The sequence below is a fragment of the Alosa pseudoharengus genome, unplaced genomic scaffold (genome assembly GCF_046254945.1).
Source record: "Alosa pseudoharengus isolate Yale_2024_CS ecotype anadromous, Long Island Sound unplaced genomic scaffold, YU_APseudo_1.1 YU_APseudo_1.1_scf_20, whole genome shotgun sequence".
NCBI classification, from domain to species: Eukaryota; Metazoa; Chordata; class Actinopteri; order Clupeiformes; family Clupeidae; genus Alosa; species Alosa pseudoharengus.
Window position 1 is genome coordinate 33,570,056 of NW_027468664.1, and position 26,528 is coordinate 33,596,583.

The following is a 26,528-nucleotide window of genomic DNA, read 5'->3' on the forward strand; positions in this document are numbered from 1 at the left end:
TGTAAGAGGGTCTCGCGGACACGGTTAAATTAGGCTATATTAATTCTTTCTTTTTTTTAAAGTAGATTTTTTGGGCTTTTTGCCTTTATTATGATAGGACAGTGAAGACAGACAGGAAGTGAATGGGAAAGAGAGATAGGGTGGGATCGGGACATGACCGCAGGTCGGACTCGAACCTAGGTCCCCGTGGGCACTCGGACCCGTGTATGGTACGGACGCTGTAGCCTGCTGCGCCACAGTGCCCCCAGGCTATATTAATTCAACTGTGACATGAAATGTTTGCTCGATAACTTTAAATTCTTAGTGGGACATGCACAGACAAGTGGGATGCTGGACAGGTCGCTAGGTGTGCTGAAAAACGCGGACCGGATTTGGGGGGAAAAGCTGAAAAAAATTGAATGGATTACCTACATCGGTGCACTGGACCGGAGTTTTGAGAACAAACTGGATCGGGAGTCCGGATCGGGATTTTCCCGTGCAGGCCGATCCCATATTGATATGCATTTTTTGCTAATATCGGCGGCCGATCCGATCCAAATATCGGATCGGGACATCCCTACTAAAAATATGCCACATAGCACCTTTAACTGTACAATGGATTGGCCGATTAACTGGAGCTTCCCATAAGTCCAAGAAAACAGACATTAAATCACCAATCTTGCCATCAGCTTTCTGATCTATGAAAAGCTTTATTCATTATGTGGACATCTTCCACAAATCCTCAATTTTACAAAAACTTAATAGGCAGTCATAATAAACTGCAGTGAAGATTATGAATATAATTAGGACAGTACAATCATTGTTAATTGTATACCCCAAAAACCACTCTAAATACAGTTTAAGATAGACACAATCTGAAAACGTTGACTTGGTCTAGTATGTACAGTTGCTTATGGTCTTTAATTTCCAAGTGTCTGTCATTTTGTCCAAAACAAGGATTATACTCTCCTTGTCATTTTTTTGTGTCTTGGATCTTCTGAAGCAGCAGTTCCATCTGTGCATTCAAGTTGGGTTGGCCTTTCTTGGTTTTTTTCTTCAGCAGTTGATATGTTGCCTTTTTCTTCTCTTTATACTTTCGAAGGGCCTCCTCTTTCGCTGCTGTATATTTTTGATATTCCTATGAAAACAACATAATTCAGTTTCAAAAAATATTTCCCATATTTCATGCATTCCCCATTCATCATGTAGGCCCTGTCAATGGGATGTCCCACATTGTTAGTGTAAAGTGTTCATTATACTCGACGCATTGGTCATTGACAATACTATCCACCATTCAACAGCTATGTGAGTAGAAAGAACGTTCGTTCATTAAGAGTGTGCCAAGAAATAGGTACCCCATTTGATTATTTGTTTAAATCCTGGGTGTTGTTTTTGTTTATATGTGTGCGTTTACATGTTTATATGTGTGCAATCATTGCTGGTTGGAATGAATAAATGCCAATTTCTGCCTTTTAAATATAACACCTGCCAAGGGCTTTACGGTAGCTAACGTGTCAGTAGTATTTACAATTCAGTTATTGCTTTTTACATTTACATTCACTATTTAGAATAAATTCTTTTAGTTGTAACTCAAAGTAGGGGCTCACACTGTTTATAATATTCACTGCAAGGGAGGTTTAATAACAGGTCCATAGGCTACCCCAGGCCTTTTGACACCCTATGCGAGAGAGTAACCCTAGACATATCCTGTCTGGTGCATCCCATGTAAGCGCCTCCCTGTGTGTGTATTGCTTAGGCCTGATAGTGGGCTACGATACATGGTTTTAATAGTCTGCTTAGTGGGAGTGTTACATTTGTACACTATCTATATACACATACCAATAGCCTCATATTATTCAAAAGTATACCTTCCGGAAGTTCCAACCTTAGCAGGAGCACTGGGACCCATGTCTGTTATTGTTCCAGTACCGAAAACAAAAGTCCATCATGTCTGAATGACTACCGCCCAGTAGCCCTGACGTCTACAGTGATGAAGTGTTTTGAGAAGCTTGTGAAAAACATTATCTGCTCATCCCTCCCTGCCTCCTTGGACCCCCTCCAATTTGCTTACAGAGCCAACAGGTCTACAGAGGATGCCATCTCAAACCTCATGCACACCACCTTAACTCACCTGGAGGAGGGGAATGGGAATTATGTGAGGATGCTGTTCATTGACTTTAGTTCAGCATTCAACTCGATAGTAGCTCTCACCTTGGTCACACCATAGTACCTCTCACTAGGGATCGACCAATTATCGGCCGGGCCGATTATTAGGGCCGATATTTAGCATTTTTATAATAATTGGTATCGGTCATTTTTTCCACCGATAAGCCGATACTGAAATGGATAAAGAATGAAACGCGCTACTTTGTTTGTAAAGCGTCTCTCACTCACAGATATGGAGTGCAGAAAGGTCATTTTTCATCACTAAATAAAAAATGGCATTTATTTCGTAAATCATACACCACATATTTCTGTAAATTGCTCAGCCCCAGAGTATCCCTCCAACATGACAATTATATTGCCTGATTCAGGACAGTCTACCCTACACACACATGAAATGCATGTAGAGCTATGAGTTTGCTGTGGTGAGATACATGTCGAAATACAAATTTTTATAATACGCTTTTTATATTTTAATTCTTTAAATATCTAAATAAAATCAGTGCTAGTACTAATACATGGAATGATGGCAGTTCTGGATAGCCTAGACTCAGCTGAAAAAAAAACAATATATAATATAGCTGCCAAGCAGCAATGAGGGGGCCAAGCTCTTTGCAGATACTTGAGCCATCGAGATGGCAGATAAATTTGACATTGCCGAGGTCTCAACTGCTTCGCCTGCCAATTGCCTAAAGGTCTCTACTGCACCACTTGCCCATTGCCCAGGGTCTCTGAACTGCACTGCACTGCAACTGACATGCATCAGCACTTCCTGTTCCTCTAGCGCCGCCCTAGTAGTCAAACATTACTATATGTACTGTGCCTCCTCAGGATGTGGTCCCGAGTCTACGTACTAAGTTTGGTGTCGATACGAGAAAGTGTGGCTACTTATAGCGCCCCTTGTGGTCAACGGTGACTAAATTTATTGTGCGTCCTTAGGATGTGGTCCCGAATCCATGAACCAAGTTTGCCTCCGATATCTGAAAGCCTTGCCAAGATATTAGCTTATTTCCTGTAACTTTAGTGCCCCCCTAGTGGTCGAAAGTCGAAAGGTTTTTCCGTGTCCTCAGGATGGTGAGTCCATGTACCAAATTTGGTGTCGATACAAGAAAGTGTTGCGAATTATAGCGCCCCTTGTGGTCATCGGTCACTTAATTTATTGTGCATCCTCAGGATGTGGTCTCAAGTCCATGTACTAAGACAGGTTCCTGTTACTCTGATGAAAATGATTCATTTTGACCTGTTGGTGGTGCTAGAGGCTTAGACCTAAAGGTGTGGAAATTGGTGTGCGTGGTCATCGCGATGCCCTGATGCCTCGTACCAAATTTGGTTAAGATTTGTGAAAGGGTTGCTGACATGCGAGTTCACTTCCTGTTTCTCTAGCGCCGCCCTAGTGGTCAGAAATCTGACCAGTAACTTTTGTTGGGCTTTGTCTAAAGATCATATGTGCCAATTCTTGACAAGATCGGTTAAAGTGTCTGGTCTCTGAAGGTTTTTTTGCTTTCAAAAATTTGAACTGTTGGTGGCGCTAGAGGGTAAGAATTAGTGGCATGTACTAAAATAATTCAGTGGAAATGCATGGATTCCAGTTTCTAGCAGCAACTGGAATCCATGCATTTCCACTGAATTATTTTTGGAATCTGATCCCTTATCATACCTGTTCATTCTTACTCGTAGCTCGACTTATCGTGACTAAATTCAAGATGGCTGCAAACACTAAACTTCGTGAAGATACTGTCTGTATAAATCGTCTTGTAAGTAAACTACCAGTGCTTTTTCAAAGTTCTTAATGTCTCGTTTTAAATGTCAGGGCCCTCGGAAGTCTACCAATTAAGTGTGGAGATACATTGAGCCTCGTAAATGGTGTAAAACAGTTATTTATTTGCATGGCTAGCCCGATGCAGTAGCACCACAATTGAAAAAGCTGTTGGTAGCATCGGCTAACTAGCGCCAGATTTTGGAGTGCAGGGGACAAGCCGAGATGGGCTATGAGACATACGTTCACACTCGGTATCATGTTTCAATACACTTTAGGTCAATATCACACCGGAATTCTCCTTTAAATAATAAATATAGCTGCAAGCAGCAATGTGGGGGCCAAGCAGTGCGCTATAGCAGTAATGGAACAGTACAGTAAGAACAGTATATACTTTTTTGATCCCGTGAGGGAAATTTGGTTTCTGCATTTAACCCAATCGGTGAATTAGTGAAACACAAACAGCACACAGTGAACACACAGTGAGGTGAAGCACACACTAATCCCGGCGCAGTGAGCTGCCTGCTTCAACGGCGGCGCTCGGGGAGCAGTGAGGGGTTAGGTGCCCTGCTCAAGGGCACTTCAGCTGCGGCCCACTGGTCGGGGCTCGAACCGGCAACCCGACGGTTATAAGTCTAGAGTGCTAACCAGTGGGCCACGGCTGCCCACCTATCAAATCACCTACCAAATGATGTCAATGGCGTTGCCATTGCATGAGCAAGCACTCACAGCAAGTTTGATTGCAATTGGATGAAAAAAAAATGGCTGAGAAATAAGCTCATTACTTTGTTATAGTGCCCCTAGAGGCGAAAATTACACCAATGTCCTTGTGCGTTTTCGCAATTAGCTACCATGTCCCTGGACTTCATACACCAAAGAGTTGTTGAGATGTGAGCTCAATTTGTCTATTACAGCACCCCTAGAGGCCAAATGAGACCACATTCCTTCCATGTCCTCACAATCAGATACGAAGTCCCTGTACCAAGTTTGGACTTCGTACATTAAAGCGTCTCCGAGATGTTAGCCCACTTCCTGTTTTGCGGCTTCATCGCCATATTTGATTGGCTGTCATGGGCCAATAAAGTGGAATTTGAAAAATCTGACAAGTATTTTTTGTGCGGCTCGGTCTGAAGATCATCTCCGCCAAGTTCCCTTAAAATCGGATGAAATTTGTAACCGCTGAAACTTTTCGTAGAGTTTGGACTAAATCCAATATGGCGGAGGTCCAATATGGCGGAAAGTGACGTAATAAGAGCCATTGAACTTAGGTCAGTCCAGGGATTCCAACAGTGCCTGATTTGTGAAAATCGGATGCACCGTTCAATGGTCACATGCGTTAATGCAATCCAGTTTTGACCCATTGGTGGCGCTAGAGTGTTGGGCATAGGAGTTCTGTAAATTGGTGAGAGTGATCATGGGACAGTGCTGAATCAGTGTGTCAAATTTCATAACGTTAGACCCAGCGATTCAATTTTCGGCCAGATTTTGACCTGTTGGTGGCGCTAGATGGCTGGGTTTAGAGGTCTGTAAATAAGTGTGAGTGATCAGTGGAGTGTCCCGAAACTTTCTGCCAAAAAATCTGAACTTTTTAGCCAGGCGTTCTATGGGCTGCCATAGACTCCAATGTCAGATAAATAATAAATATAGCTGCAAGCAGCAATGTGGGGGCCAAGCAGTGCGCTATAGCAGGAATGGCGTTGCCATGGCATGAGCAAGCACTCACAGCAAGAAGCCAAATTACACCAATGTCCTTGTGCATTCTCACAATCAGCTACAATGTCCCTCTACCAAGTTTGGACTTCATATACCAAAGTGTTGCTGAGATGCGAGCTCACTTTCTTTATTACAGCACCCCTAGAGGCCAAATGAGACCAATTTCCTACTGTGTCCTCACAATCAGGTTCCAAGTCTCTGTACCAAGTTTGGACTTCATACATCAAAGCGCTGCTAAGATAGGAGCTCACTTCCTGTATTGCAGCGCCCCCTATAGAGGCCAAATGATTCCAATTCCCTAGTGCGTCATCATAATCAGGTAACAGGTCCTTATACCAAGTTTGGACTTTGTACATCAAAGCGTTGCTGAGATACAAGCTCACTTCCTGTATTACAGCGCCCCCTATAGAGCCCACATGATGCCAATTTCCTAGTGCATCCTCACAATCAGATACAAAGTCCCTGTACCAAGTTTGGACTTCATACATTAAAGCATAGCCGAGATGTTAGCCCACTTCCTGTTTGGTGGCTTCATCGCCATATTTGATTGGCTGTCACAGGCAAACAAAAATGAAATTAAAAGATCTGACAAGTATCGTTTGTGCGGCTCGGTCTGAAGATCATCTCCGACAAGTTCTGTGAAAATCGGATGAAATTTGTAACCGCTGAAACTTTTCGTAGAGTTTGGACTAAATCCAATATGGCGGAGGTCCAATATGGCGGAAAGTGATAGGATAGGGGTCGATGAACTCTGTATGGTCCAACGATTCAGACACTACCTCAATTGTGAAAATCAGACAAAAGAGTCAAGGATCACGCGCATGAACGCATGTCCAGCATTGAACTGGTGGTGGCGCTAGAGTGTTCAATGTATATGCATATAAATTGCCGTGAGTGATTGGGACAGTGTCCTGACTAATGGTATCGAGTTTTGTTATGTTAACTCAAAGTGCCACAGAGATGTTAGTCCACTTCCTGTTTGGCGCTTCATCGCCATATTTGATTGGCTGTCACAGGCAAACAAAAATGAAATTGAAAAATCTGACAAGTATCGTTTGTGCGGCTCAAGTAGAAGATCATCTCCGTCAAGTTCTGTGAAAATCGGAGGAAATTTGTGAACGCTGAAACTTTTCGTAGAGTTTGGACTAAATCCAATATGGCGGAGGTCCAATATGGCGGAAAATGACGTAATAGGGTCATTGAACTTAGGTCGGTCTAGGGATTGCAACGGTGCCTGATATGTGAAAATCGGAGGCACCATTCAATGGTCACATGCGTGAATGCAATCCAGGTTCGACCCATTGGTGGCACTACAGTGTTGGGCATAGAGTTCTGGAAATTGGTGAGAGTGATCATGGGACAGTGCTGAATCAGTGTGTCAAATTTCATAACGTTAGACCCATCGGTTCAATTTTCGGCCAGATTTTGACCCGTTGGTGGCGCTAGACGGCTGGGTTTAGAGATCCGTAAATGAGCGTGAGTGGTCAGTGGAGTGTCCCGAAACTTTCTGCCAAAAAATCTGCACTTTTTAGCCAGGTGTTCTATGGGCTGCCATAGACTCCAATGGCAGAAGTGTAATAATAATAGGAAAAGCTAGTAACTCAAATGGGTGCCTTCGCAGCTTCGCTGCTTGGCCCCCAATAATAGGAAAAGCTAGTAACTCAATGGGTGCCTTCGCAGCTTCGCTGCTTGGCCCCCAAATATGTGTGTGTGGCACTTACAATGACCAGAATAAATCCTTATGAATAAAGGTAGTGAAAATGCCCTAAAAACAGCTTAGGGTTAAAGCTACTTTATTGCCAAAACACAACACAATGTAAATTAACTATAACTAACAATAAAGGACTCAAATCACACAAAGTAGGCCTACTATTTTACTGACTATAAAATAAATGGTATGTAGGAAGTTTAGACGTTTAGAACCCAGAATTGACCTGCACACTACAAAAGTGCACCGAATTCAACACAAATGACTCTATACACTTGGAGGTGGTATGAGTCCTTTCTTTTCCAGATATCTTAGGATTTCGCCGTAGTATCGTTTCAGTATCGAGCATCGTGATATTTATGACAGATATCGTATCGAAGTCATAATTTTGGTATCGTGACAACACTAGTGGTAATACAACATAGGTTCTCAAAGTGCCCCCCCGAAACATTTCTGGCGGCCCACAATATCATCTGTAAAAATGTTAAAAGTGTACATTGCTTTGAAAGAATGAATCTCCGTTTAGTGGTGTTTAGCGGCATCTATAGGCATAAGCGGTCACGGGACCGACCAATCGCACTTGACCTCACTCCCAGAAGGCCATCAACAGAACTGTGATTGTGTGAAGATAAGATGGAGATGGTGGAGCGAGAGCCAGAGCGGGAGCCGAAACGTTACGTCAGCGAGGAGAAAAGGCAATTTCAAGATAAATGGACAAACGATTACTTTGTCGAACCTCAGAGGATACACTGTACAGCAGTCAGTTTTCACAAATTTGGCTAAAACCGGTGAAGCTGTAACACAGGCTAGCTACGTGGTAGCTCAACAAATAGCTAAGCGGAGCAAGCCATTTAGTTACAGAGAATTTGTGCGAGACTGCATGTTGAAAGTGGCCAACATTGTATGCCCAGAGCAAAAAACAAAGTTCCGTGACACTGTTTCGTTTCCATTGCAATGGATGAAAGCACATATATTTCCAATACAACGCAATTGCTGATTTTCATCCGAACAGTCACAGAGAACTTTGACATTGGCGAGGAGCTGCTAAGCATTGAGAGTATGAAAGACATAACAAAGGGAGTCGACATTTCGTGATGCTGTGTGTTGCAGTCTCGATGCATACAAAGTAAACCTGGCACCTGGCATCTATGGTCGGTGTCACAACAGATGGAGCACTGGCAATGGTCAGGAGTAGGGCAGGTGCCGTGTTGCTGCTCTCTCAGAAAGCGGTCAACAACGGAGGTGAGAAACAAGTCAGATACCACTGTATAATACACCAAGAAGCGGTATAACCAGGGCTCGATATTAACGGTTGCCCAAACCAGTCTCTCACCCCTGGTTGCCCCAGTGACAACCACAAAATTTCCCCACATAAGTCTAATTATTTTGCTTTTTTATTGTTGTTGTTATTATAATTCTTTGTGCAAACATGATATTTTATCGATGGTATTTCATCCTTGATATTTATGAATGTGTCGGGTTTTTTTAGGATTCCCGCTCCGAGTCAAAATTTGTTACATTTTCACTCGTTACGAAGGACTCTTCAGCAAGTATCTAAGGAAACTTTAACACTACACTATACCATCACAATGGCTCGTCAAATGAATGCAGCGAAACAGCTTAAATTATTTCAAGTTGGCCTTAAACCAAACCAGACCAACGTTAACTTTGTCAATGTTGTTAACAATGTCAATGTTGTTAACAATGGCGATGACTCGGAGCCTGAAGCAATGAAAAAAAGGAAGCGATGCTTTGTTAAGGGATGGCAGGCGAAGTACCCTAGAGGAAGCGGGTAAACTGTTCTGCCGACCCTGCATAAAATATCCTTCATTAAGCGACAGAAACAGTTCACTGGTCCAGGGAAACGAGTCGTATAGGACGACAGGACTAGATAAGCACTGGCAGTCAAGGCCACACGGTCAAGCTGCAAAGCGATTCGTCGAATCAGAACGTGCGGAGGCGGGCACTCCAATTAAGGGGCCAATGTATTCCGCCATGCAGAAAATTAGTGACGCGCACCATTTGATCCTTTGCAAGCTGTTCAACATGGTGTACCACATACTCAAATTTGACCGTTCAACTCCTTGCCGTGCCTACTTCAACTTCAAATAAAGAATGGGTTGGGACCAGTGTTGCCACAGTTACCTTGAAAAAGTAATCTGATTACTGATTACTGATTACTCCTTTAAAAAGTAACTTAGTTACTTTACTGATTACATGATTTTAAAAGTAACTATGTTAGATTACAAGTTACTTTATTAGTTACTTTCAGCAGCTGCCGACAACACCCCCAACGCCTCAACATAAAAATGATAACCGGTTTTGCCAATACTCACTATACTGGAAGTGCATTTTAACAGCAATGTATAGCAGACATCCCAACCTAACCTACTTAGATACTGAAATTCAGATGTTTGTTCAATAATGTCTAAGTACACCAAATAAGGAAGGCCTATTGATAGAAATTGTTATAGTAAAATATGTAGATTTTTTTTCATGTAGCCTTGGCAACTAGCCATCTTGTAGCCTATAGGCCTGAGTAATATGCAAATGAAATTACACTTGTTAAACTCACCTCAACAAGTCTTTTGCAATCATTTAACCTGCCGTGAGCAATGCTAAAGTTGCTGTTACAAACAGTGCAGTGTGCAAGATTATCATCATGTTTTAATCTTTTAAGACAATTGGGTACACTTTTGTGTAGTCTGATGTGAAATGGGTCTTAAATCTTCCTTTTTGAGGGGCACTGACGCTGCCATGACGCTTCTGAGATACACTGACTGAACTGATTAATTATGTTTGGGAGAAAAGAGATATAAGCACTTACACTGAAAACGGATTGGTTGATTTAGCAAAACAGACCAGGATGCTCTCCGTCTTGGATACAAACGCACCACTTGGATACAAACGCACCACTCCTCTCTCTTTCCCTCTCCGCTGTGTGCGCATTAAGCTATGCACACGCGATTTGAAGCAAAGATTCTAGAATCTTTGATTTGAAGTCCGGTCTGGCTTGCGTGCTCTTGTTCGCTCTAGGTTCCGGGAGATTTTATGTAATTTGCGGGCGTCAGGAAGCCGCTATCAATATGTGGGAGACTCCCAAAACTTCGGGAGACTTGGGATGTCTAGCTAGACAGCACTTTGTTGCCAGCACAGAATGTACAATGTACCTTAATGTTGTCATGTTTAGCTGACACAAACTCAAAGTAATGACTGATGAAATGCGCATCTCTCTCTCTCCCTCCATTGTTGTTTTCGTTTGTGTCGCTGCACGTGAATTGTCCTCATGCTGAAAACGTGAGCATAGCCTGACATGACATTAATCCCCAAGACAAGAAGAAAGCAAAGAATATATCTTTTTATTAAGGAAAATGACAAAAATAGTAACGCACAGTAACTTAGATAAGTAACTTTAATCTGATTACTGGTTTGTAAATAGTAGCGCGTTAGATTACTCGTTACTGAAAAAAGTGGTAAAAATAGACTAACGCGTTACTAAGTAACGCGTTACTGGCATCACTGGTTGGGACCTGGCAAAATTGACGAGCTACGGGTCAGATCAAGCATGTAGAAGGTAGGCTATGTTTTTTTTCTCTGCCGGGCCAAACACAATATTCTACCAATTTATTGCAATCTGTGCAGACCTAGTCCTACTGGTTTAATATAAATACAATTTCTTATATTAATCATATATTAATCAATTCATAGTAACTGCATTATTGTGATTTAATGTAATTAAAACAAAGCTGTATATGACAACTTATCTTAGACCTACATGATTGATAATTGCATTAATGAAATGTATTAACATGATTGTGTTAAAAGTCATTGTTTAATAAAAGTTGAATAAGTTAAGGTTTTCTAAAATTAAATTATTGGATGTCTAATGTATTACAACACTATAGTAAAAGTAACAATAGACTACAGTTATGATGTTTGAAGAAGCAAAAACTTAGGCCTATATAACATTTATTCATTCTCCTGTTATTTTCCAGACTTACACCATACATTGCTGACAGCATCCGTCAGTCAGTCATTAATGGCTTGAGAAAGGCCACAGGCATATCCATCTTATTTGATGGGTCGACAGACAACACTGCACAGGACATGGAAGTCATCTATGTGAGATATGCATGTGTTGGAGTGGCCAAGACGTTGTATTTCAGCCTCCACCCTGTCATACACGCTCATGCCCAAGGACTTTATGATGCCATACAAAAGGCCTTTGCGGATCACGGCATTGATGATTGGAAGGAGAAGCTTGTTGGTGTGGCATGTGATGGAGCAGCTGTGAATGTGGGCAGAAACAACAGTTACCCGCATCAAACAGCACTCAGAATGCGCCATAATCACGCACTGTGTTGCTCACAGATTAGAGCTTGCCATACTTGATACAGTAAAGGACATTAATCTAATTGAGAATTTTAAAGAGGTCCTGCGCAAAATCCACAAACACTATAGGAAGTCATCCAAAGCACTGAGGGAAGTGCAAGAGATTGCCTCTACCCTGGGAGACACGTTCCTAAAACCTAACCGGGTGGATGGCACTCGGGGGACCCCACACATGCATTGTGCACTCGAGGTCCTTGCAGGGTCCTACAAGGCTCTGCTTAACCACTTTGAGCACCTTTCCGAGGCAGGCCAGGCTTCAGCTGAAGTCAGAGGGAAGGCAATCTTTTTGAAAAAAACACCTGTGTGACTTTAGATTCATCCGTTTTGTCCATTTTTTTAGGGATGTCCTGACTGTCATAAACAAGCTCAGTGTCTGTTTCCAGAAGGACTCCTTCACTATCAATGGCATGTTAGATGCCATTGAAACAGTGAATATGGAGTTGATTGCCCTAAAGCAGGGATTCCCAAACTGTGGTACGCGTACCCCCGGTGGTACGCGAGCTGCCACTAGGGGGTACGCGAGATGAAAAGGCCAATGGCGGAAAGGAGTTAAAAATGATTCATTAATTAATACTCTAATTAAATCATAAATAATACATAATTTCGAATCAGGTTATAATGATATGGAAACGTGAAATTAAAGGAAATCATTTGTAAACTCTATAATAGGGTATGTTTTCATTAAAAAATAAGCTACCCACAATAGGCTACACGTGATTTGGAGACTGTTGAAGTATAGGCTAGGTAGAAGGCTGCGTAAACATGGAAAACTGGCTAAAAACAGGGACACTGTCCAAAAGGCCTAATTAAAGCGCTCGAAGAGGAGAAGCGAGAGAAACAGAGCAGGACACAGGTAACGATGGAATGGGATGGGGGGCAGACTAATGAAGGTGGAGATGGAGCGCAGGGGGATAAAAGAAAGAACGAGACAGAAAAGACTGCGCGAAGAAAGCGAAAGTATGATGGATTGGGAGACAGACTGCCCAAAGCCACAGTGCGTGGTCTGCAGTGAGATGCTACCTAACCATTCTAATGTGGTTCTCCACTGTTTTTTGTAACGTGAGAGCTCATAGACCAGTTGCACATTTTGATTATGTTATCATGTAGGGCGGCTAATTAAACAACGATGCCTGGAATGCGTCAATAGAATGAGTTACTTTTTTATGTGTTGGATGGTGTGGGTACGCGAGACGAGTCAGGATGTAGAAGGTGGTCCGCGGGGAAAAAAGTTTGGGAACCGCTGCCCTAAAACATTCACCTGGGAGGCATCTGTCTGAGTTTACAGCTGCTCTTCAGTGAGACCCGAATGGACAGGCAAGCTTTAAAAGGGTTGAGCTGACACATGTTCAATTAGAGGACGACAACTACATCCAAGTCGTGGTGGGGTAAGTTAAGCTATTAAAGGAACACGCCACCCAATGTCAGTAGTAATATATGTTCTTACCTTAACTTTCACGAGTTGAGTCATACCTCTCCCGTGTCCGTACGTGCACTCAAACGCTCTGGTGCGCGGCTGGACTGTGTTAGCATGTTGCTATGCTAGCGGGCTTTGACGGCAACTAAGCGTATAAGTAATCAAAAACATCCACGTTTTACCGACTTAAATACAGTTGCACGAGTAGTTGATAGAAATGCTACGGCCACGCAACATGAAACGTGGCGATTTTCCAAGCGAATAAACCGGAGAACTACAATGTGTGGCGCAATAGCACTTGGGAGTACTTCGACCTAGCGTAGTAGTATTGTTAACACCTAATTGTAGATCCTATCCACCACAGAGTTTAGAATCCATGCTGGATCGACCCTCAGCCTCTCCCTCCCCTCTGAGCGAGAGAGAGGCACATACACTAGAGATGCGCTGATGGGCTATTATTTCAACCATAACTGCATAGCAAAACTATCATCCATCAGCCATCCATCAACACCAAAGTTTTTTGACCAATCTTCGAAACGGCACCCGCCCACCATCCGCTGGTTGTTTTAATGTAGGCTATATGGGTGATGCAGCGCTGCTGACGTGAGGCTAGAAAGCCCTTGCCTGTTCTAGGAAGACTGATCCAATGCAGCAAATATATTAAAAGGCTAAAGTGGTACATTGGCTATGTTGTAGCCTATCCCCAGAATATCAGCAGCAAACTCAGTCTCTGTCTCGCAAAACAGTCTCCAAATAAAACGCACATCGGCCTGTTGTGCGTTGTAAAACGTGGATGTTTTTGATTACTTCTACGCTTAGTTGCCGTCAAAGCCCGCTAGCATAGCAACATGCTAACACAGTCCAGCCGCGCACCAGAGCTTTTGAGTGCACGTACGGACACGGGAGAGGTATGACTCAACTCGTGAAAGTTAAGGTAAGAACATATATTACTACTGACATTGGGTGGCGTGTTCCTTTAAGCACATAAACATGACCAAGGAAAATGGGAATGGGACAACACACAATGCCACGGTAACGTTATGCTATGAATTAAGAATGCTCAGCTCAGTACACATTTTGCGGTGAAAATGTTCCGCCTTTTAAAAGCAGGTGTAGCCTAATCCAAATCGCAGTCAAATCCATCAATTAGACAACAGAATCAGTAGGGCACCAGTTTTGTTTCATTGTACCAGGCCTACTATATGTCAAAAGCAGGCTCGGATGAAGCTGGGAAGGATTAAACACACGGTTTCCACACCGTGGTAATCAACCTTGATAATCGTGATATTTGAAATGAAAACGGTAATTGTTGTCGTCACCATTTTTATCGCAGTTTACCATTATACCGGTAATCGTTACATCCCTAAATGACAGTACTGATTTGATTTGGGGGCCCCCACCACCTTGACGCCATCAGTAATATTGAATGTTGTGTGATCATTCACATCAGTTGTAACCCTAGACTCTGCTTAATCCTCCACACAAACAATACCCACACACAGCAGTGTTTTCCATACATTGACTTATTTGTGGCGGCCCACTACAATATCAACACTGACCACCACACAATGATTTTCCATGTTGTACTATTTAAATTGGATGGAATTCATTTATTGTAGAGCTATGTGCACATTTGCACAGCCTCTCCTTGTCTCTCTGTCTCTCAACAAACCTACCTGCACGTTTAAAGGAAACATTAACAATCCCGCGATTGTTTGCATAAAAGTCGACTGGCTAAATTGTGATTAAATCTGCATCATAACCACGTGGTAATGCGTACGCTGTGCTAATTTGTTAAAAACTGTTGCATTCTGTAAACCTACCACCACAAATAGAATTCAATTCTGTGGGATACAGTGCACAGAAAATGATGGCTTGTCATTTGTTTCTATTTCATATTTGTGACCCTGCAAGGCGAAACCAGTCGTTTTGCGCACGGTGCTATTTTGAGAAAATCCACGATAAACAAACGTACAGGTTAAAATGTCGAATTTCACGTTTTCGCATAGTTTGACAGTATACAGTCTACACTTTAATATTATGAACAAATTTCACGGATAAACATACATTTTGACATACATCTGACCTTACTTTATTTAGGTGAAGATTCAACACATTAGCAGTCATTCCCTTTGTCCACGGCACTATAAGGTTTTACGGTAGGGTACGGTAGAGCTAATTTACTCATTAGGCTACTCGTTACTCATTACTCAATGTGTCAGCTCTATATCGTTCTTGGCAGATGTAACTGAATATGAATGTGAAAGACTTGCCTTTCAGGGCACGAACGGTCAAAAGCACAAACTTTTAGAAATATCCTGGCGTCATTTTAGGGAACAGGAGAGGTTTTCCTCTGAAGTAGGCTAGCACATTTTAAAAGTAGGCTAGGCTATACACAATCTGTGTACACAGAACTTCCTCTCCCCTCTTCCTCAATTTTTTTCCCCCTTTTAGTCCGACCGACTTGCCGGTTGTAAACTTGCGTTAAGACCGACCGATTTTTTTTTACTCTAAACAACCAATACAAATAAAATACTATTTATTTTAGTAGGCCTAAGTATTGTGAATATAAATTGCCTACATACAAACGTAGGCTCTCTTAAATAAAAACCCTGTGGCGTCATCTCTACACCATTGGTTTACGCATGTCACACTATGGCCTATACGCTTTGTTTCATTCACACAAACATCTCGACTCAACGCATTACTTGGCACGAAGCTCTGGAAGAACTGTGCCCAGAGTACACAACTGTTTCACCAGCACATTTAAATGACTTGACTAAAACCGTACATAACTGGAGGTACACCTGTTATCTGATCAGTCTGTCCTCATTTTGCGAATGCGAGGACGATATGAGTCTGTTGCATAGATGTCCGAGTCAAGCATAATGTTTGAAAACCACTGGCTCGTAATCACAATAATTTAACACACGACAGTTGGATACTTCATCATGTTCCCATGCCTACATTTTGGTGAGTAGCATAGAGATCGTTAAAACAATAAAGTATGGCTCTCCGTTTGGGACATCGAAAACTTATATTTTTAATAGGGTAGACTACCGTCGGAGATGCTGACTTGCAAAGGCCTCGGGATAACATGTTATCTCCACTATCATCAGTCAATGCCTCCTTGATCAAAGTGGGGAATGAAAGAAAAAGTTTGAGAACCACTGGCTTAACAAGTTACCTGCAGTCCAGAACACACAGAATATTGCAACAGAAAGTTGCCTTTATAATCAACTACTATTTGTTCCAACAGCATTCAAACAAAGCCTTTATAAAAGTGAAAAAAATATATTCCATAAGAAGTAAAATAAAATACTGTTACTGTAGTAACTGTATCCCAAGTTTCAGCTCCCCACGTCTGTGACAAGCAGACGTGACACCGCTAAATTCTCAGCTTGTTTATACCCCACACTGAACGCATAAGACCGCTAGGCCCATCACTGTGGGGTGCGGTAGCCTAGCCTACTCTCTGGGATTTAAGTCAAGCAATATAACCATACAAATGTTTCAAAATGAGAAATTTGGCTTTGTCTGAACTGGCCATTGTAGGCTACGTAAAAAATAAACAAGTAGGCATAGTCCCTATATAGCCTAGTAGCCTAATGAATACATACAGATTGATGTAGTATCTTTGTAACATTATTAAATTAATCTGTTACTATGCCTACGTTTTCAAAAGAGAACATTTAAATTTGATTCACAATAATGTTACATTTAATTTACATGTTGACAATGAGTAGCCTAGTTTTGGTTGTTGTTGGTGGCGTTATTGCATGTTAGTTATGCCTATAATGCAAAATTGCTTCCTCACGTTTGGAAGCTCTGCATAGGATTTCAAAATGCCACAAAACCGGTTTGTGAATAGGTCTGTGAGTTAGGAGTCCTCTTGACTTCTTTTAAGCTGTCACAGCTGGTGGGAAGGTGTGATTTGTTGGGGGCAGGGCCGGATTAACTGGGCACAAATGTCTGATGGCCCCCCCTGCCCCCCAGTCAACGTGAATCGGGTGGTCAGTTAATAGGCTATGCCGAAATAGTTTTCAACATTTTGAATATTAGTGTCGGGTGAATTAGGAAATGTTCTCAAAGTAGCCTTATGGCTGAAAGCTGCTTGGGATCCCCCCTGTCAAGCAATATAACCATACAAACGCGCGCACTCAAAAGGAGTAAATTCGGCTTTGTCAGAACTGAGCTGTGGACGACACGGCACGGTATGCCCAATTGAAAATAAATTAACGCAACGCAACATAGACCCCGCTTCTCTCGCGTCAGTCACTGACATGAACGAAACACAGAACCCGCTTCTCTCACGGCAGTCACTGACAGTAGCCTAGAATAAATGCATGGGGAAAAAAACTTCCCCATGACAAAGACATCGTAAAACACTGAAAGTTAATATTTTGTCACTATAACATACATCTGTCCTTTGTCAAATGTGTTATGTTCCAAGTAGCCTAGTGCGTAATTCTGCTTCATAAAGTTGAACAAATACATTTGCTTATTTCACAGAAAAATATAAATAGCCAGTTAGGGGCTACAGTGCAGAGTTGGTAAATTATGGTAGGCCAACTTGGAGTGAACATACAAACAGGGGAAATTCTTTCTCTAGTAGCTGAGCAGCCTCAGGTGCGCACGTAGACATAAGGCCGAACATGCAAGCGCCAATGAATCGTGCTCTCACAACAATCACTCTAAGTTCGCCTTCAAGCAAGGAAAACGATGATTTGAAGACATCTGTTTCGTTGGAAGGGCAAGGGGTAGCAACAGGGCAACACAGAGACAGGCCCGATGGCAGGGCTGTTATGAGAGAATTAAAATATGGGATATTCTAAGGGAAAACATTAAAACGGCAAGACAGCGGGGGGAAGTTAAAATACGTGAGAAACACGGAAAAAGTTGGCATGCATTGTTTCGGTCCCCGTGCACAGGGATTATTTGTCATATTATTAATCACATATGATTATTTGTGAAATTGTGCAAACAGGCGCAACACATTTTAAAAGGAAGGGGATTCACTCGCAGTTAACCAAATATTTCTTTATTAGGGCAGGGCAGGCATATTTCTGGCTATTAAATTATTTCTAAACCAGTCTGCTAAAGTCTGTAGTAAAGTCTGTGGAGGGTTTTCCAGGCTCCATTTCTTTTTACGAGACACCCTGCTCACTTAAGCCATCTACCGGTTGTTTGGGTTGTTGCAGCGTCTCACTGAGAAAATACAAATTAAAGTCGCGTGATACCGCGTGATTCCACGCGCAGACCGCGAGTGAAGCTGGCCAAGTCGAAGCACTGCCCACTAGGAGTGTAACGGTTCATGTATTCGTATTGAACCGAAACGTTACGGGTGTCACGGTTCGGTGCATGAATTTACACGGAGAATACACGGTATAAAAACACATAAAACTTGTGTGCGGATTAATTAATGTCATGCGCAATTACTGTTAAGTAGCGAGAGTTACGGGAGTTCTTTAGCGACACCTAACGCTAATCTGTAGCCTCGCCTTAGCTCTGAAGCTCTGATTGGCTCCTATGTTTTTTTTGTCAGGTCGTTGGTCGAGTCAGTCAGTCAGAGATAGTAGCACTGAAGGTCGTTGGTCGAGTCAGTCAGTCAAAGATAGTAGCACTGACGCACCCGACCGGTAGCGCGACAACGTGACGTCAAAATGACGTAGATCTCTCTGGCGCGCCAGGGTTTTGGCCGTGTAGCACACGGTAGCGCACCACTCATTTTTTTTCAGACGAGCGCGACAAGGCAGAAACAGGAAGATGGACTAGTTCGAGGGCAAGCGAGTTGCAGTGTTTTGTTAGTCGTGAATTGTTAATAGTTTGCTGGATAAGTTAACAAAGTTACCAGTGAGAGTTGCAACACATGGAATTAAGAGGAAAGAATAGAAACGATTTATTTTCAAACAAAGGATATCTATTAAGGCCTGAACAAAATCTCTTTCCACTTCAGGAAATTACACAAACTCAGCCAGCTGCTAGCTAGCTAGCCAGCTAACTAAACTGTTTAAATTATTAAAATTTCCCTCGGGATGACTAAAGTATATCCATCTATCTATCTATCTATCTATCTATCTATCTATCTACCTGTGCACACACCTTGGAAACTACATGATAATGATGATGGTAGTTGTGAATAGTAGCAACCAAAGTCTGAAGTACCATCACAGAGGCTAGCTACTGGTGTTTCTTACTGCAGCTTCTTCTGCTGTGTAAGTAGTTAACGTTAGTCTTTTCACAACAGCGACACCTCTGTTCAGGAGAATATTGCAACTAGTGTCACGACCACCACGCGCGAGTATAAATGGTTACGGCGCTTCTGTGACGTCACATTGTCGCGCTACTGGTCAGGTGCGTCGAGTATGTGGCGCACTTAAGGTGGCGACACACATTAGAGGATCCGCTGGTCTCTTCGCAAGTTTGAGAACTTCAGTTACAGTAGTACAGGCGAGAGAGTGGTGGATAAGAAACTGTGTGTCGGCGTTGTTCAGCAGTTGTTGGGTATGTGAGTGGAAATATATGCTACACATATTCGAAGCAATCACCCAGATGATGTAGGCTACCAATCACTGAAATGAGAAAAAAAAAACCTTCCCCTGCGCTTCACCAGCCTTTGGATACACATACAAATAGAGCCAAAACCTATGGCTTAAATTAAATGATTTCGTAATGACAGAAAGCTATGTAAATCGCGTGGTAATTTCCTTTATGTTGGGGTAACTTGTAACTTCTCACATGAGGAGCTGGTAGTGTTAAGTGCATAAACAGTAAGTGTCAACGCTAACCAGGCTAATAAACAAACCATGCTACGGTGAGTTAACGTCGAAGGGCAAAGTCATGTGACTTCTAGTTGTAGTCTGTTTAGGAAATGAAAGGAGCAATTTCGTTTTTTAAAAGAAGGCAAAATAGTGTGATATTTTCAGTTAGTAGGCTAGATTATTACTGTACACACACTGAAAAATATTGAGGCAAATTGTAGACCCTTCCATATACAACTAAACACAGATGTTGAAGGTCTTGCTTAAGTGGATTTTTAAAAATCATTATTCTATGTAATTTGCACTTTCAGAAATAAGAGATGCTGTAGGCCTATTTTAAGTTTATAGCTGATTGTCTTATTTTGTTTACAACTTACAGATGGAGTCTGGGTACTTATTGTACTGTTTAGCCTACATCTTACACACTTCAGGCTGTTGCAGATAGCTCAGGGAAGAGACTGTATGACACTAGGTGGTACAGCCCGATACATGCACAATAAAAAAAAATTGCTTTCTGCATTTTTGGTTTTGCTTTTCCCTCCATTGTACCGAATTCGTACCAAACCGTGATGTCCGAACCGAGGTATGAACCGAACCGTGACTTCTGTGTACCGTTACACCCCTACTGCCCACTGTAAATGAACTAAATTCCCAAGCCTAGGTAGGTTAGCAACACAAACTTTAGAGGTGCAAGTCAGCAAATCAATTTAACATTGGCCTAGGCCTACTATTATATGTTCCTGTGCGGCCACAGCATCACTTAAACTAGCAGCCATGCATCGCAGTACTTATATTATGACATGATAGCTGCAGGTTAAAAGCTGTGTGTGTGTGAGGAGAAGACACATAGGCTACGGGAAGCACCGACTGTCATTCTTAAAAGTATTGATAGCCTACTAATAAAATTTGGTATTGTAACGTTTCTAATTTCAGGGTATTGCAAAACTTTTGTAGTATTGGTGCACCGTGCAACACTAGTCAAAAGAGAACAAAGGCTTAGTTCGTGGAGAGACAGCAGATGTGAGGAAAGTCTAGGCGTTAGGTGCACCAGTGCAACCCAGGAAAAAATGTAGTCGCACCCTTAAACATTTTGGTTGCATGTGTGACCAAATTGGTCACACTCTAGAGCCCTGGCAAGTGAAACACAATACATAGTAGTACATTTTCCTACCTCGTTTTTTCTCTCACGCTCCTCTCTCTGTTTCTCATAGTCCTCCTTGGTCTGGCTGTAAGAGGTCATCTTCCATCTTTTCTTCATCCTAGAGGGAGATATAAAGAATGATAATAAAGATGATCAAGGGATGTGGACTTTTTCATATGGAAGGTCATTATTATGCCAGGTTACATTGTGGCCTAAGAGGCATTGTTGTTTGACACGACACAAAGTGTAGCAGTTCTAACATCACTATAAGGGCTTTGTCAGGCTAATTTCTTTTTTTCAAATGGTTACTATTTGGGGAAAATATCTAATTGTGATTTTTCTGACAGATATTTTGATTGTGATTGCGGATTGCGATATGATTTTTTAAATGTCGATGTCAAGATTCAGTTCAATATTCCAAATGTCTCTAAGTTGTGCCCTATCTGATGGTGAGTATACCTAGTGCATGAGAAGCACATCATTCCTGTTTGGCGAGTTTCACTATCTGTTACACAAGGAGGATGACATGAATATAAAAATCACAAATTTGACAAGATTAACTGTGCATGATTAATTGTAGCCTTTGAGATTATATAATTTCATTGGTTCAAATTTTGATAATTGTGCAGCCTTGCTCCACATTTATCAGCCTCCTTGGTAATAACTGTGACTGACCACCGTGCTGAAGAGGGAGTTCCATCTCCACCACGGGCCAGGCCGAGCGGAGTGGGTGATAGGCCGAGTCGTGCTTGCAAGAGGGTGATAGCGACACAGATGTGTCGTTACCGACCAAGAGGAGGAATTATGGAGCCCGACAGCAGTAGAAATGTGGTGATAGAAACTGAAACCAGCTGAAACCACTTATGTTGGTGGGCCCTATGACCCCAAAAATCTGCATTGACCGGGCCTCAGGTCAAAGAAGTTTGAGAAAGGCTGCTCTACATCATAACTGAAACATGGGACACATGCACCTCTGAACTTAATTGAACACTTGAAATGAAAATGATCATTTGTGACTTGTGTTATTTTAGGGTATTGCCTAAAGTAATGGAGTCGTGATACCTCTATGTCTTCAAATATACTGCCAACTTAAGAGTTGAAGTATGGTGTTACCTGTCTGACTGTGGAGTTGATGCTGGAGGAAACTGTGTACTGACATTGTTGGTCTGGTCAGAACAAACTGCCTGGTCAGCTGCTGTGATGATACTGACATTGTCAGGGCAGAATTTGTGTCCGTCCTCCTCCTCTTCCTCCTTTCCCATTGAAGCGGTTTTCCTTTCAGTCCGACCATGTCTTTTCTTAAGTTCTTCATTTCTTTGTCTTTGCTCCTCAGCCAAATAAAGGTGTTCAAGATGTTCTGGATACTTATCTGTTAAAAATGTTTCCTCTCCCTTGTTTTTACGTTGCTTTCGACAAAGTTTATTGTATTCATGTTTAACTTTTTCCCTCCTTTTGAAAGCAAACCCCAAACCTGCGTGACAAAATAGAAAACTAAATGAGCATTCAATTTCAAAACCTTGCCATCTCTGCATCTGATAACTGCTCCCCATCAAATTATGTTACAAGTTCTTATGGTGCTAATGAAGAATGAGCAACTTGCAAATCTGTAAGTCCTTATATTCAAAACCTTGCCATTATCCCGAGTCATCATAATGCAAAACATGTGGACTTGATAACAACAGCCGCAATTTGGGATGACAATTCTGAGTGTTAACTAGCAATACTTTGACAACATTGTGTTATGATGAGTATTATTATAAGATTAAATTATTAAGGCACATACACACCAAGTCCAATTTTTCGGACGAAATATTTGCACAAAATTACGCAGGCTATTAAACACATGTATTGTAATTAGTTTGTACACAAGGATGAAATTTGTTGCGATTAAAAACAACTTTCGGAACAGAGTCGTTTGATGCAACATTTCGCATGTAAAGACTGCCCGACCAATCAAATAAGGATTTTGCCGTGTTCCACTGATCTCACAAGTAGAATAACAAGCAGAAAAAGCTGACAGAATGGGTGATCTTGCTACCCATGATGATGCAAACTCCACCAGACAGCTTCCCCCACTTCTAACCACCGTCCCTGTAGTGAAATATCACTACAGCAGTAAACAGGGAGCTTCTCACTGCACAGATTAGGGTTGTGCCGATAGATGACATCATCGTCCATCGTGATGGTTGACAGACATCACAATGGGAAGCAACCATTGTGATGCCACGCCCCCACATGCCAGGCACTAATTCCTGCTATAACATAGGCTAAAAAACATAAAAAACCTTTCCCTGGAAATTAAATTGAGCCTACAGTAGAACTGATGCATATGTAAGACTACTTTAACCCTTAGAACCCTAAGCTGTTTTTAGGGCATTTTCACTACCTTTATTCATAAGGATTTATTCTGGTAATTGTAAGTGCCACACACACATATTATATATTGTTTTTTTCAGCAGAGTCTAGGCTATCCAGATCTTATCATTTCATGTATTAGTACTAGCATTGATTTTATTTAGATTTTTAAATAATTAAAATATAAAAATCATATTATAAAAAATCTTATATTTTGACCTGTATCTCACCACAGCAAGCTCATAGCTCTACATGCATTTCATGTGTGTGTAGGGCAGACTGTCCTGAAACGGGCAATATAATTGCCATGTTGGAGGTATACTCTGGGGCTGAGCAATTTACAGAAATATGTGGTGTGTGATTTACAGATATAAATGCCATTTTTTATTTAGCGATGAAAAATGACCATTCTGCACTCCATATCTGTGACACGAACTGATCTGACTTGACCCAAGTTTGCCTGTTAGCATGTGTGACTATGGTGTATGCACTCATGATGATTCTCAACTTTTTACTGCATTACCATGAACAAAGTAAAGGCAAAAAAGATGTTTCTTTGTTGAACAAATTGGGATGCAATGTGAGCCTTGAATTGGATGCCATGCAGGAATTTGCTAGGATCTCAAAACCGGATTATGAATATGTTTTGCCATAGAGAAACACACGATAGCGTTGGATTATAAACATGCTTTGCCACAAAAACAGACAAAAACGTGGGGTAAGTCCAGCTATATGAAGTTATTATTTTGCTGTCACTTCGTCTGTTTTATAACCCAGAAGGATGTATTTGGTATCAAATGATAGCTCTGTGTCTCCTCTTTCATCTAACATACGTGGCATATATATCCGATCACGGGTCTGCGAGTAATTACTCCGAGAGTAATGGGTGTGCAGCGTTGGTTTGTGTACATGACGTTAATATTTTGCAGTCACTTCGTCTGTTTTTATAAGCCAGAAAGATCGATATCCATGGTACCAATGGATAGCCCTGTTTCTCCTCTTTCATCTGATATGCTTGCCATATCTATGCGATCACGGGTTCGCGAGTAATTCAAACGAGAGTAATGGGTGCGCAGGTGAACGCAGAGAAGTATAGACTGTAAATATGATGCAATTTGATTTAATTTCATGATTTGTTTTAATTTTCATACTTGATCGTACAGACAAGTGCGTAGTCTCTTTGGAAAGCTCATAAAATAAAAGTATTATCTCGCTGTGATGAACAGTCACGGAGCAATGTAACAGAGAAGAAAGGGTGTGTTTTTTGAAGCACTTTTCGTCAATCGGGTTCTAAGGGTTAAAGGCTGTCAGCCAGAGAGTGCATATGTGCATGAAAAAAAAAATGACATTCATTCATGGATATGGACGTTTTAGAATACGCCATTGCTTAGGCATTTGAACCATAGTCGGATCTAGAATGGGGCTAGGGGGCAATGCCCCTCCAAATGTGTCTTCTGCCCCACTATATGGCCAACTGATGGAAATTGCATCCAAATTTACACTCCTTCCTCTCTGTTGAATTGCACGCAGAGTACTTGTCACACGCATATCCTGTGAACAAACGAAACCCAAGCTTTTCAATGATATTAGCGAGTTGCTGTGATAAACAGTTTACAAGAAAATTTGCGCTTGCAAGAAATTCAGTCATATTTGCATTCTGCACACAGCTCTGCCCACCCATTACTTTCAGTGAAATATCTCACAAACTCTTCACCCAAACCATATCAAAATAAACAGCAGACCTTACCAAATACGAAGATATGAATGTATATAATAGATTCCAGGCAATCCCACCTACACAGACAAATATATTTCTACTGAAGTAGCCCAATGTGGAACTCTGTAAAAAAAACTTTCTGTGGACCTTATAATGGTAAGATAACAACTGGTATCATTATTAGCCTAGTTTTTGCTGTGTGTTGATCATCACCATACAAGCTAATCAACCACTTTTAACCACTTGTTGCAGCAGTGTGATTTTATCCCATGCTCATTTCTACAGGCGGTCTCTGATGGGCTGTGCCCTCCACTCCTTAGCAGATAACTTGACTTTTGATGCATGTGACACGTGTGAAATGGTTTTGAGAGTTGTAGCCTACATGATAGGCTATGGTCATTGTAATAAAGTGACTAGGCTTCATGGTTAACTTAAATGTTTTTATTCCTTTTCAACTTCAGGCATACACTACATCACTTTCTAGCATCCTGTAGATCACTCGCTGACCTGCCTCACTGGAACCCCCTAGTGGTTCTGACTGTCTAACATTCACTATGCAACATTCCCTCCCCCCATAGTCCACAAAGACACACATTTTTTTTTCATTTTTTTTTTTTCCTTTCAAACAATGAACAAACTAACTACAAGGTAGGGGTTGACTACCCTCCTCGAGGCACCTACGGGGTTTATTCTGCCCCAGAAAGGACATAATCCTTGAGATAAGTAGGTGCCTTCCTAACTCTCATTTGATGACGCACACCCTCCTCCAGACACTGTTCAGGGGGTGCTTGCTCAACAATCTCTGGTGCAGATGCTCAGGCTCTGCCATAGGTGGGCCCGTCGGATCCACCAGTAAACTTTCTTCTTGGAGACTGGTGGCCTCAGTCAGTTTCTGATCATACCGTGGACGAATTTGATCCTGATGTCGTCTTACCAGCTTACCATCCTGTGTTTTCACCTTCCATGACACTGGTCCCATCCTCTCCATGAGCATGGCCGGAATCCACTTTTGGCCCGAGTACCCGCTCACATAGACTGGGTGAACGCCCAGTCTCGGGCATGCTGGTCACGATATTATTTTTGTGTGGCCTGTTTCAGTCTGACTTTGTCAGCTAGTGATGGCCGCACTAAATCTAACTGAGTCCTGATTCTCCGGTTCATGAGAAGCTCAGCAGGTGTGACTCCAGTGGTGGTCTGAGGGGTTGATCGATACTTAAACAAGAATCTGGATAGCTTGGTCTCCACACTCCCCTCCCCCATCTTCTTAATTCCGTCCTTGAACACGCGCACAGCACGCTCTGCACAGCCATTTGAGGATGGGTGGTAAGGTGCTGTAGTTCCGTGTTTTATGCCGTTTTTCTGTAGGAATTGTTTGAACTCAGCACTGACCAGGCTTGGCCAATTATTGCTGACCACAACAGCTGGAATT

General features: G+C 42.0%; 1 protein-coding gene across 1 annotated transcript in view; it reads right to left on the reverse strand.

The window, feature by feature from the left end:
* Nucleotides 1–669: 669 nt before the first annotated feature.
* ccdc59 (coiled-coil domain containing 59) overlaps nucleotides 670–26,528 on the reverse strand; it is a 32,204-nt gene continuing 6,345 nt past the window's right edge. Inside the window, exons 2-4 of the mRNA XM_076297149.1 lie at nucleotides 22,141–22,498; nucleotides 21,058–21,145; nucleotides 670–1,117 (exon numbers count right to left, since the gene is read on the reverse strand). Coding sequence (XP_076153264.1) covers nucleotides 953–1,117; nucleotides 21,058–21,145; nucleotides 22,141–22,498 — 611 coding nt within the window. The 3' untranslated portion in view covers nucleotides 670–952. The remainder of the gene's footprint in view (nucleotides 1,118–21,057; nucleotides 21,146–22,140; nucleotides 22,499–26,528) is intronic.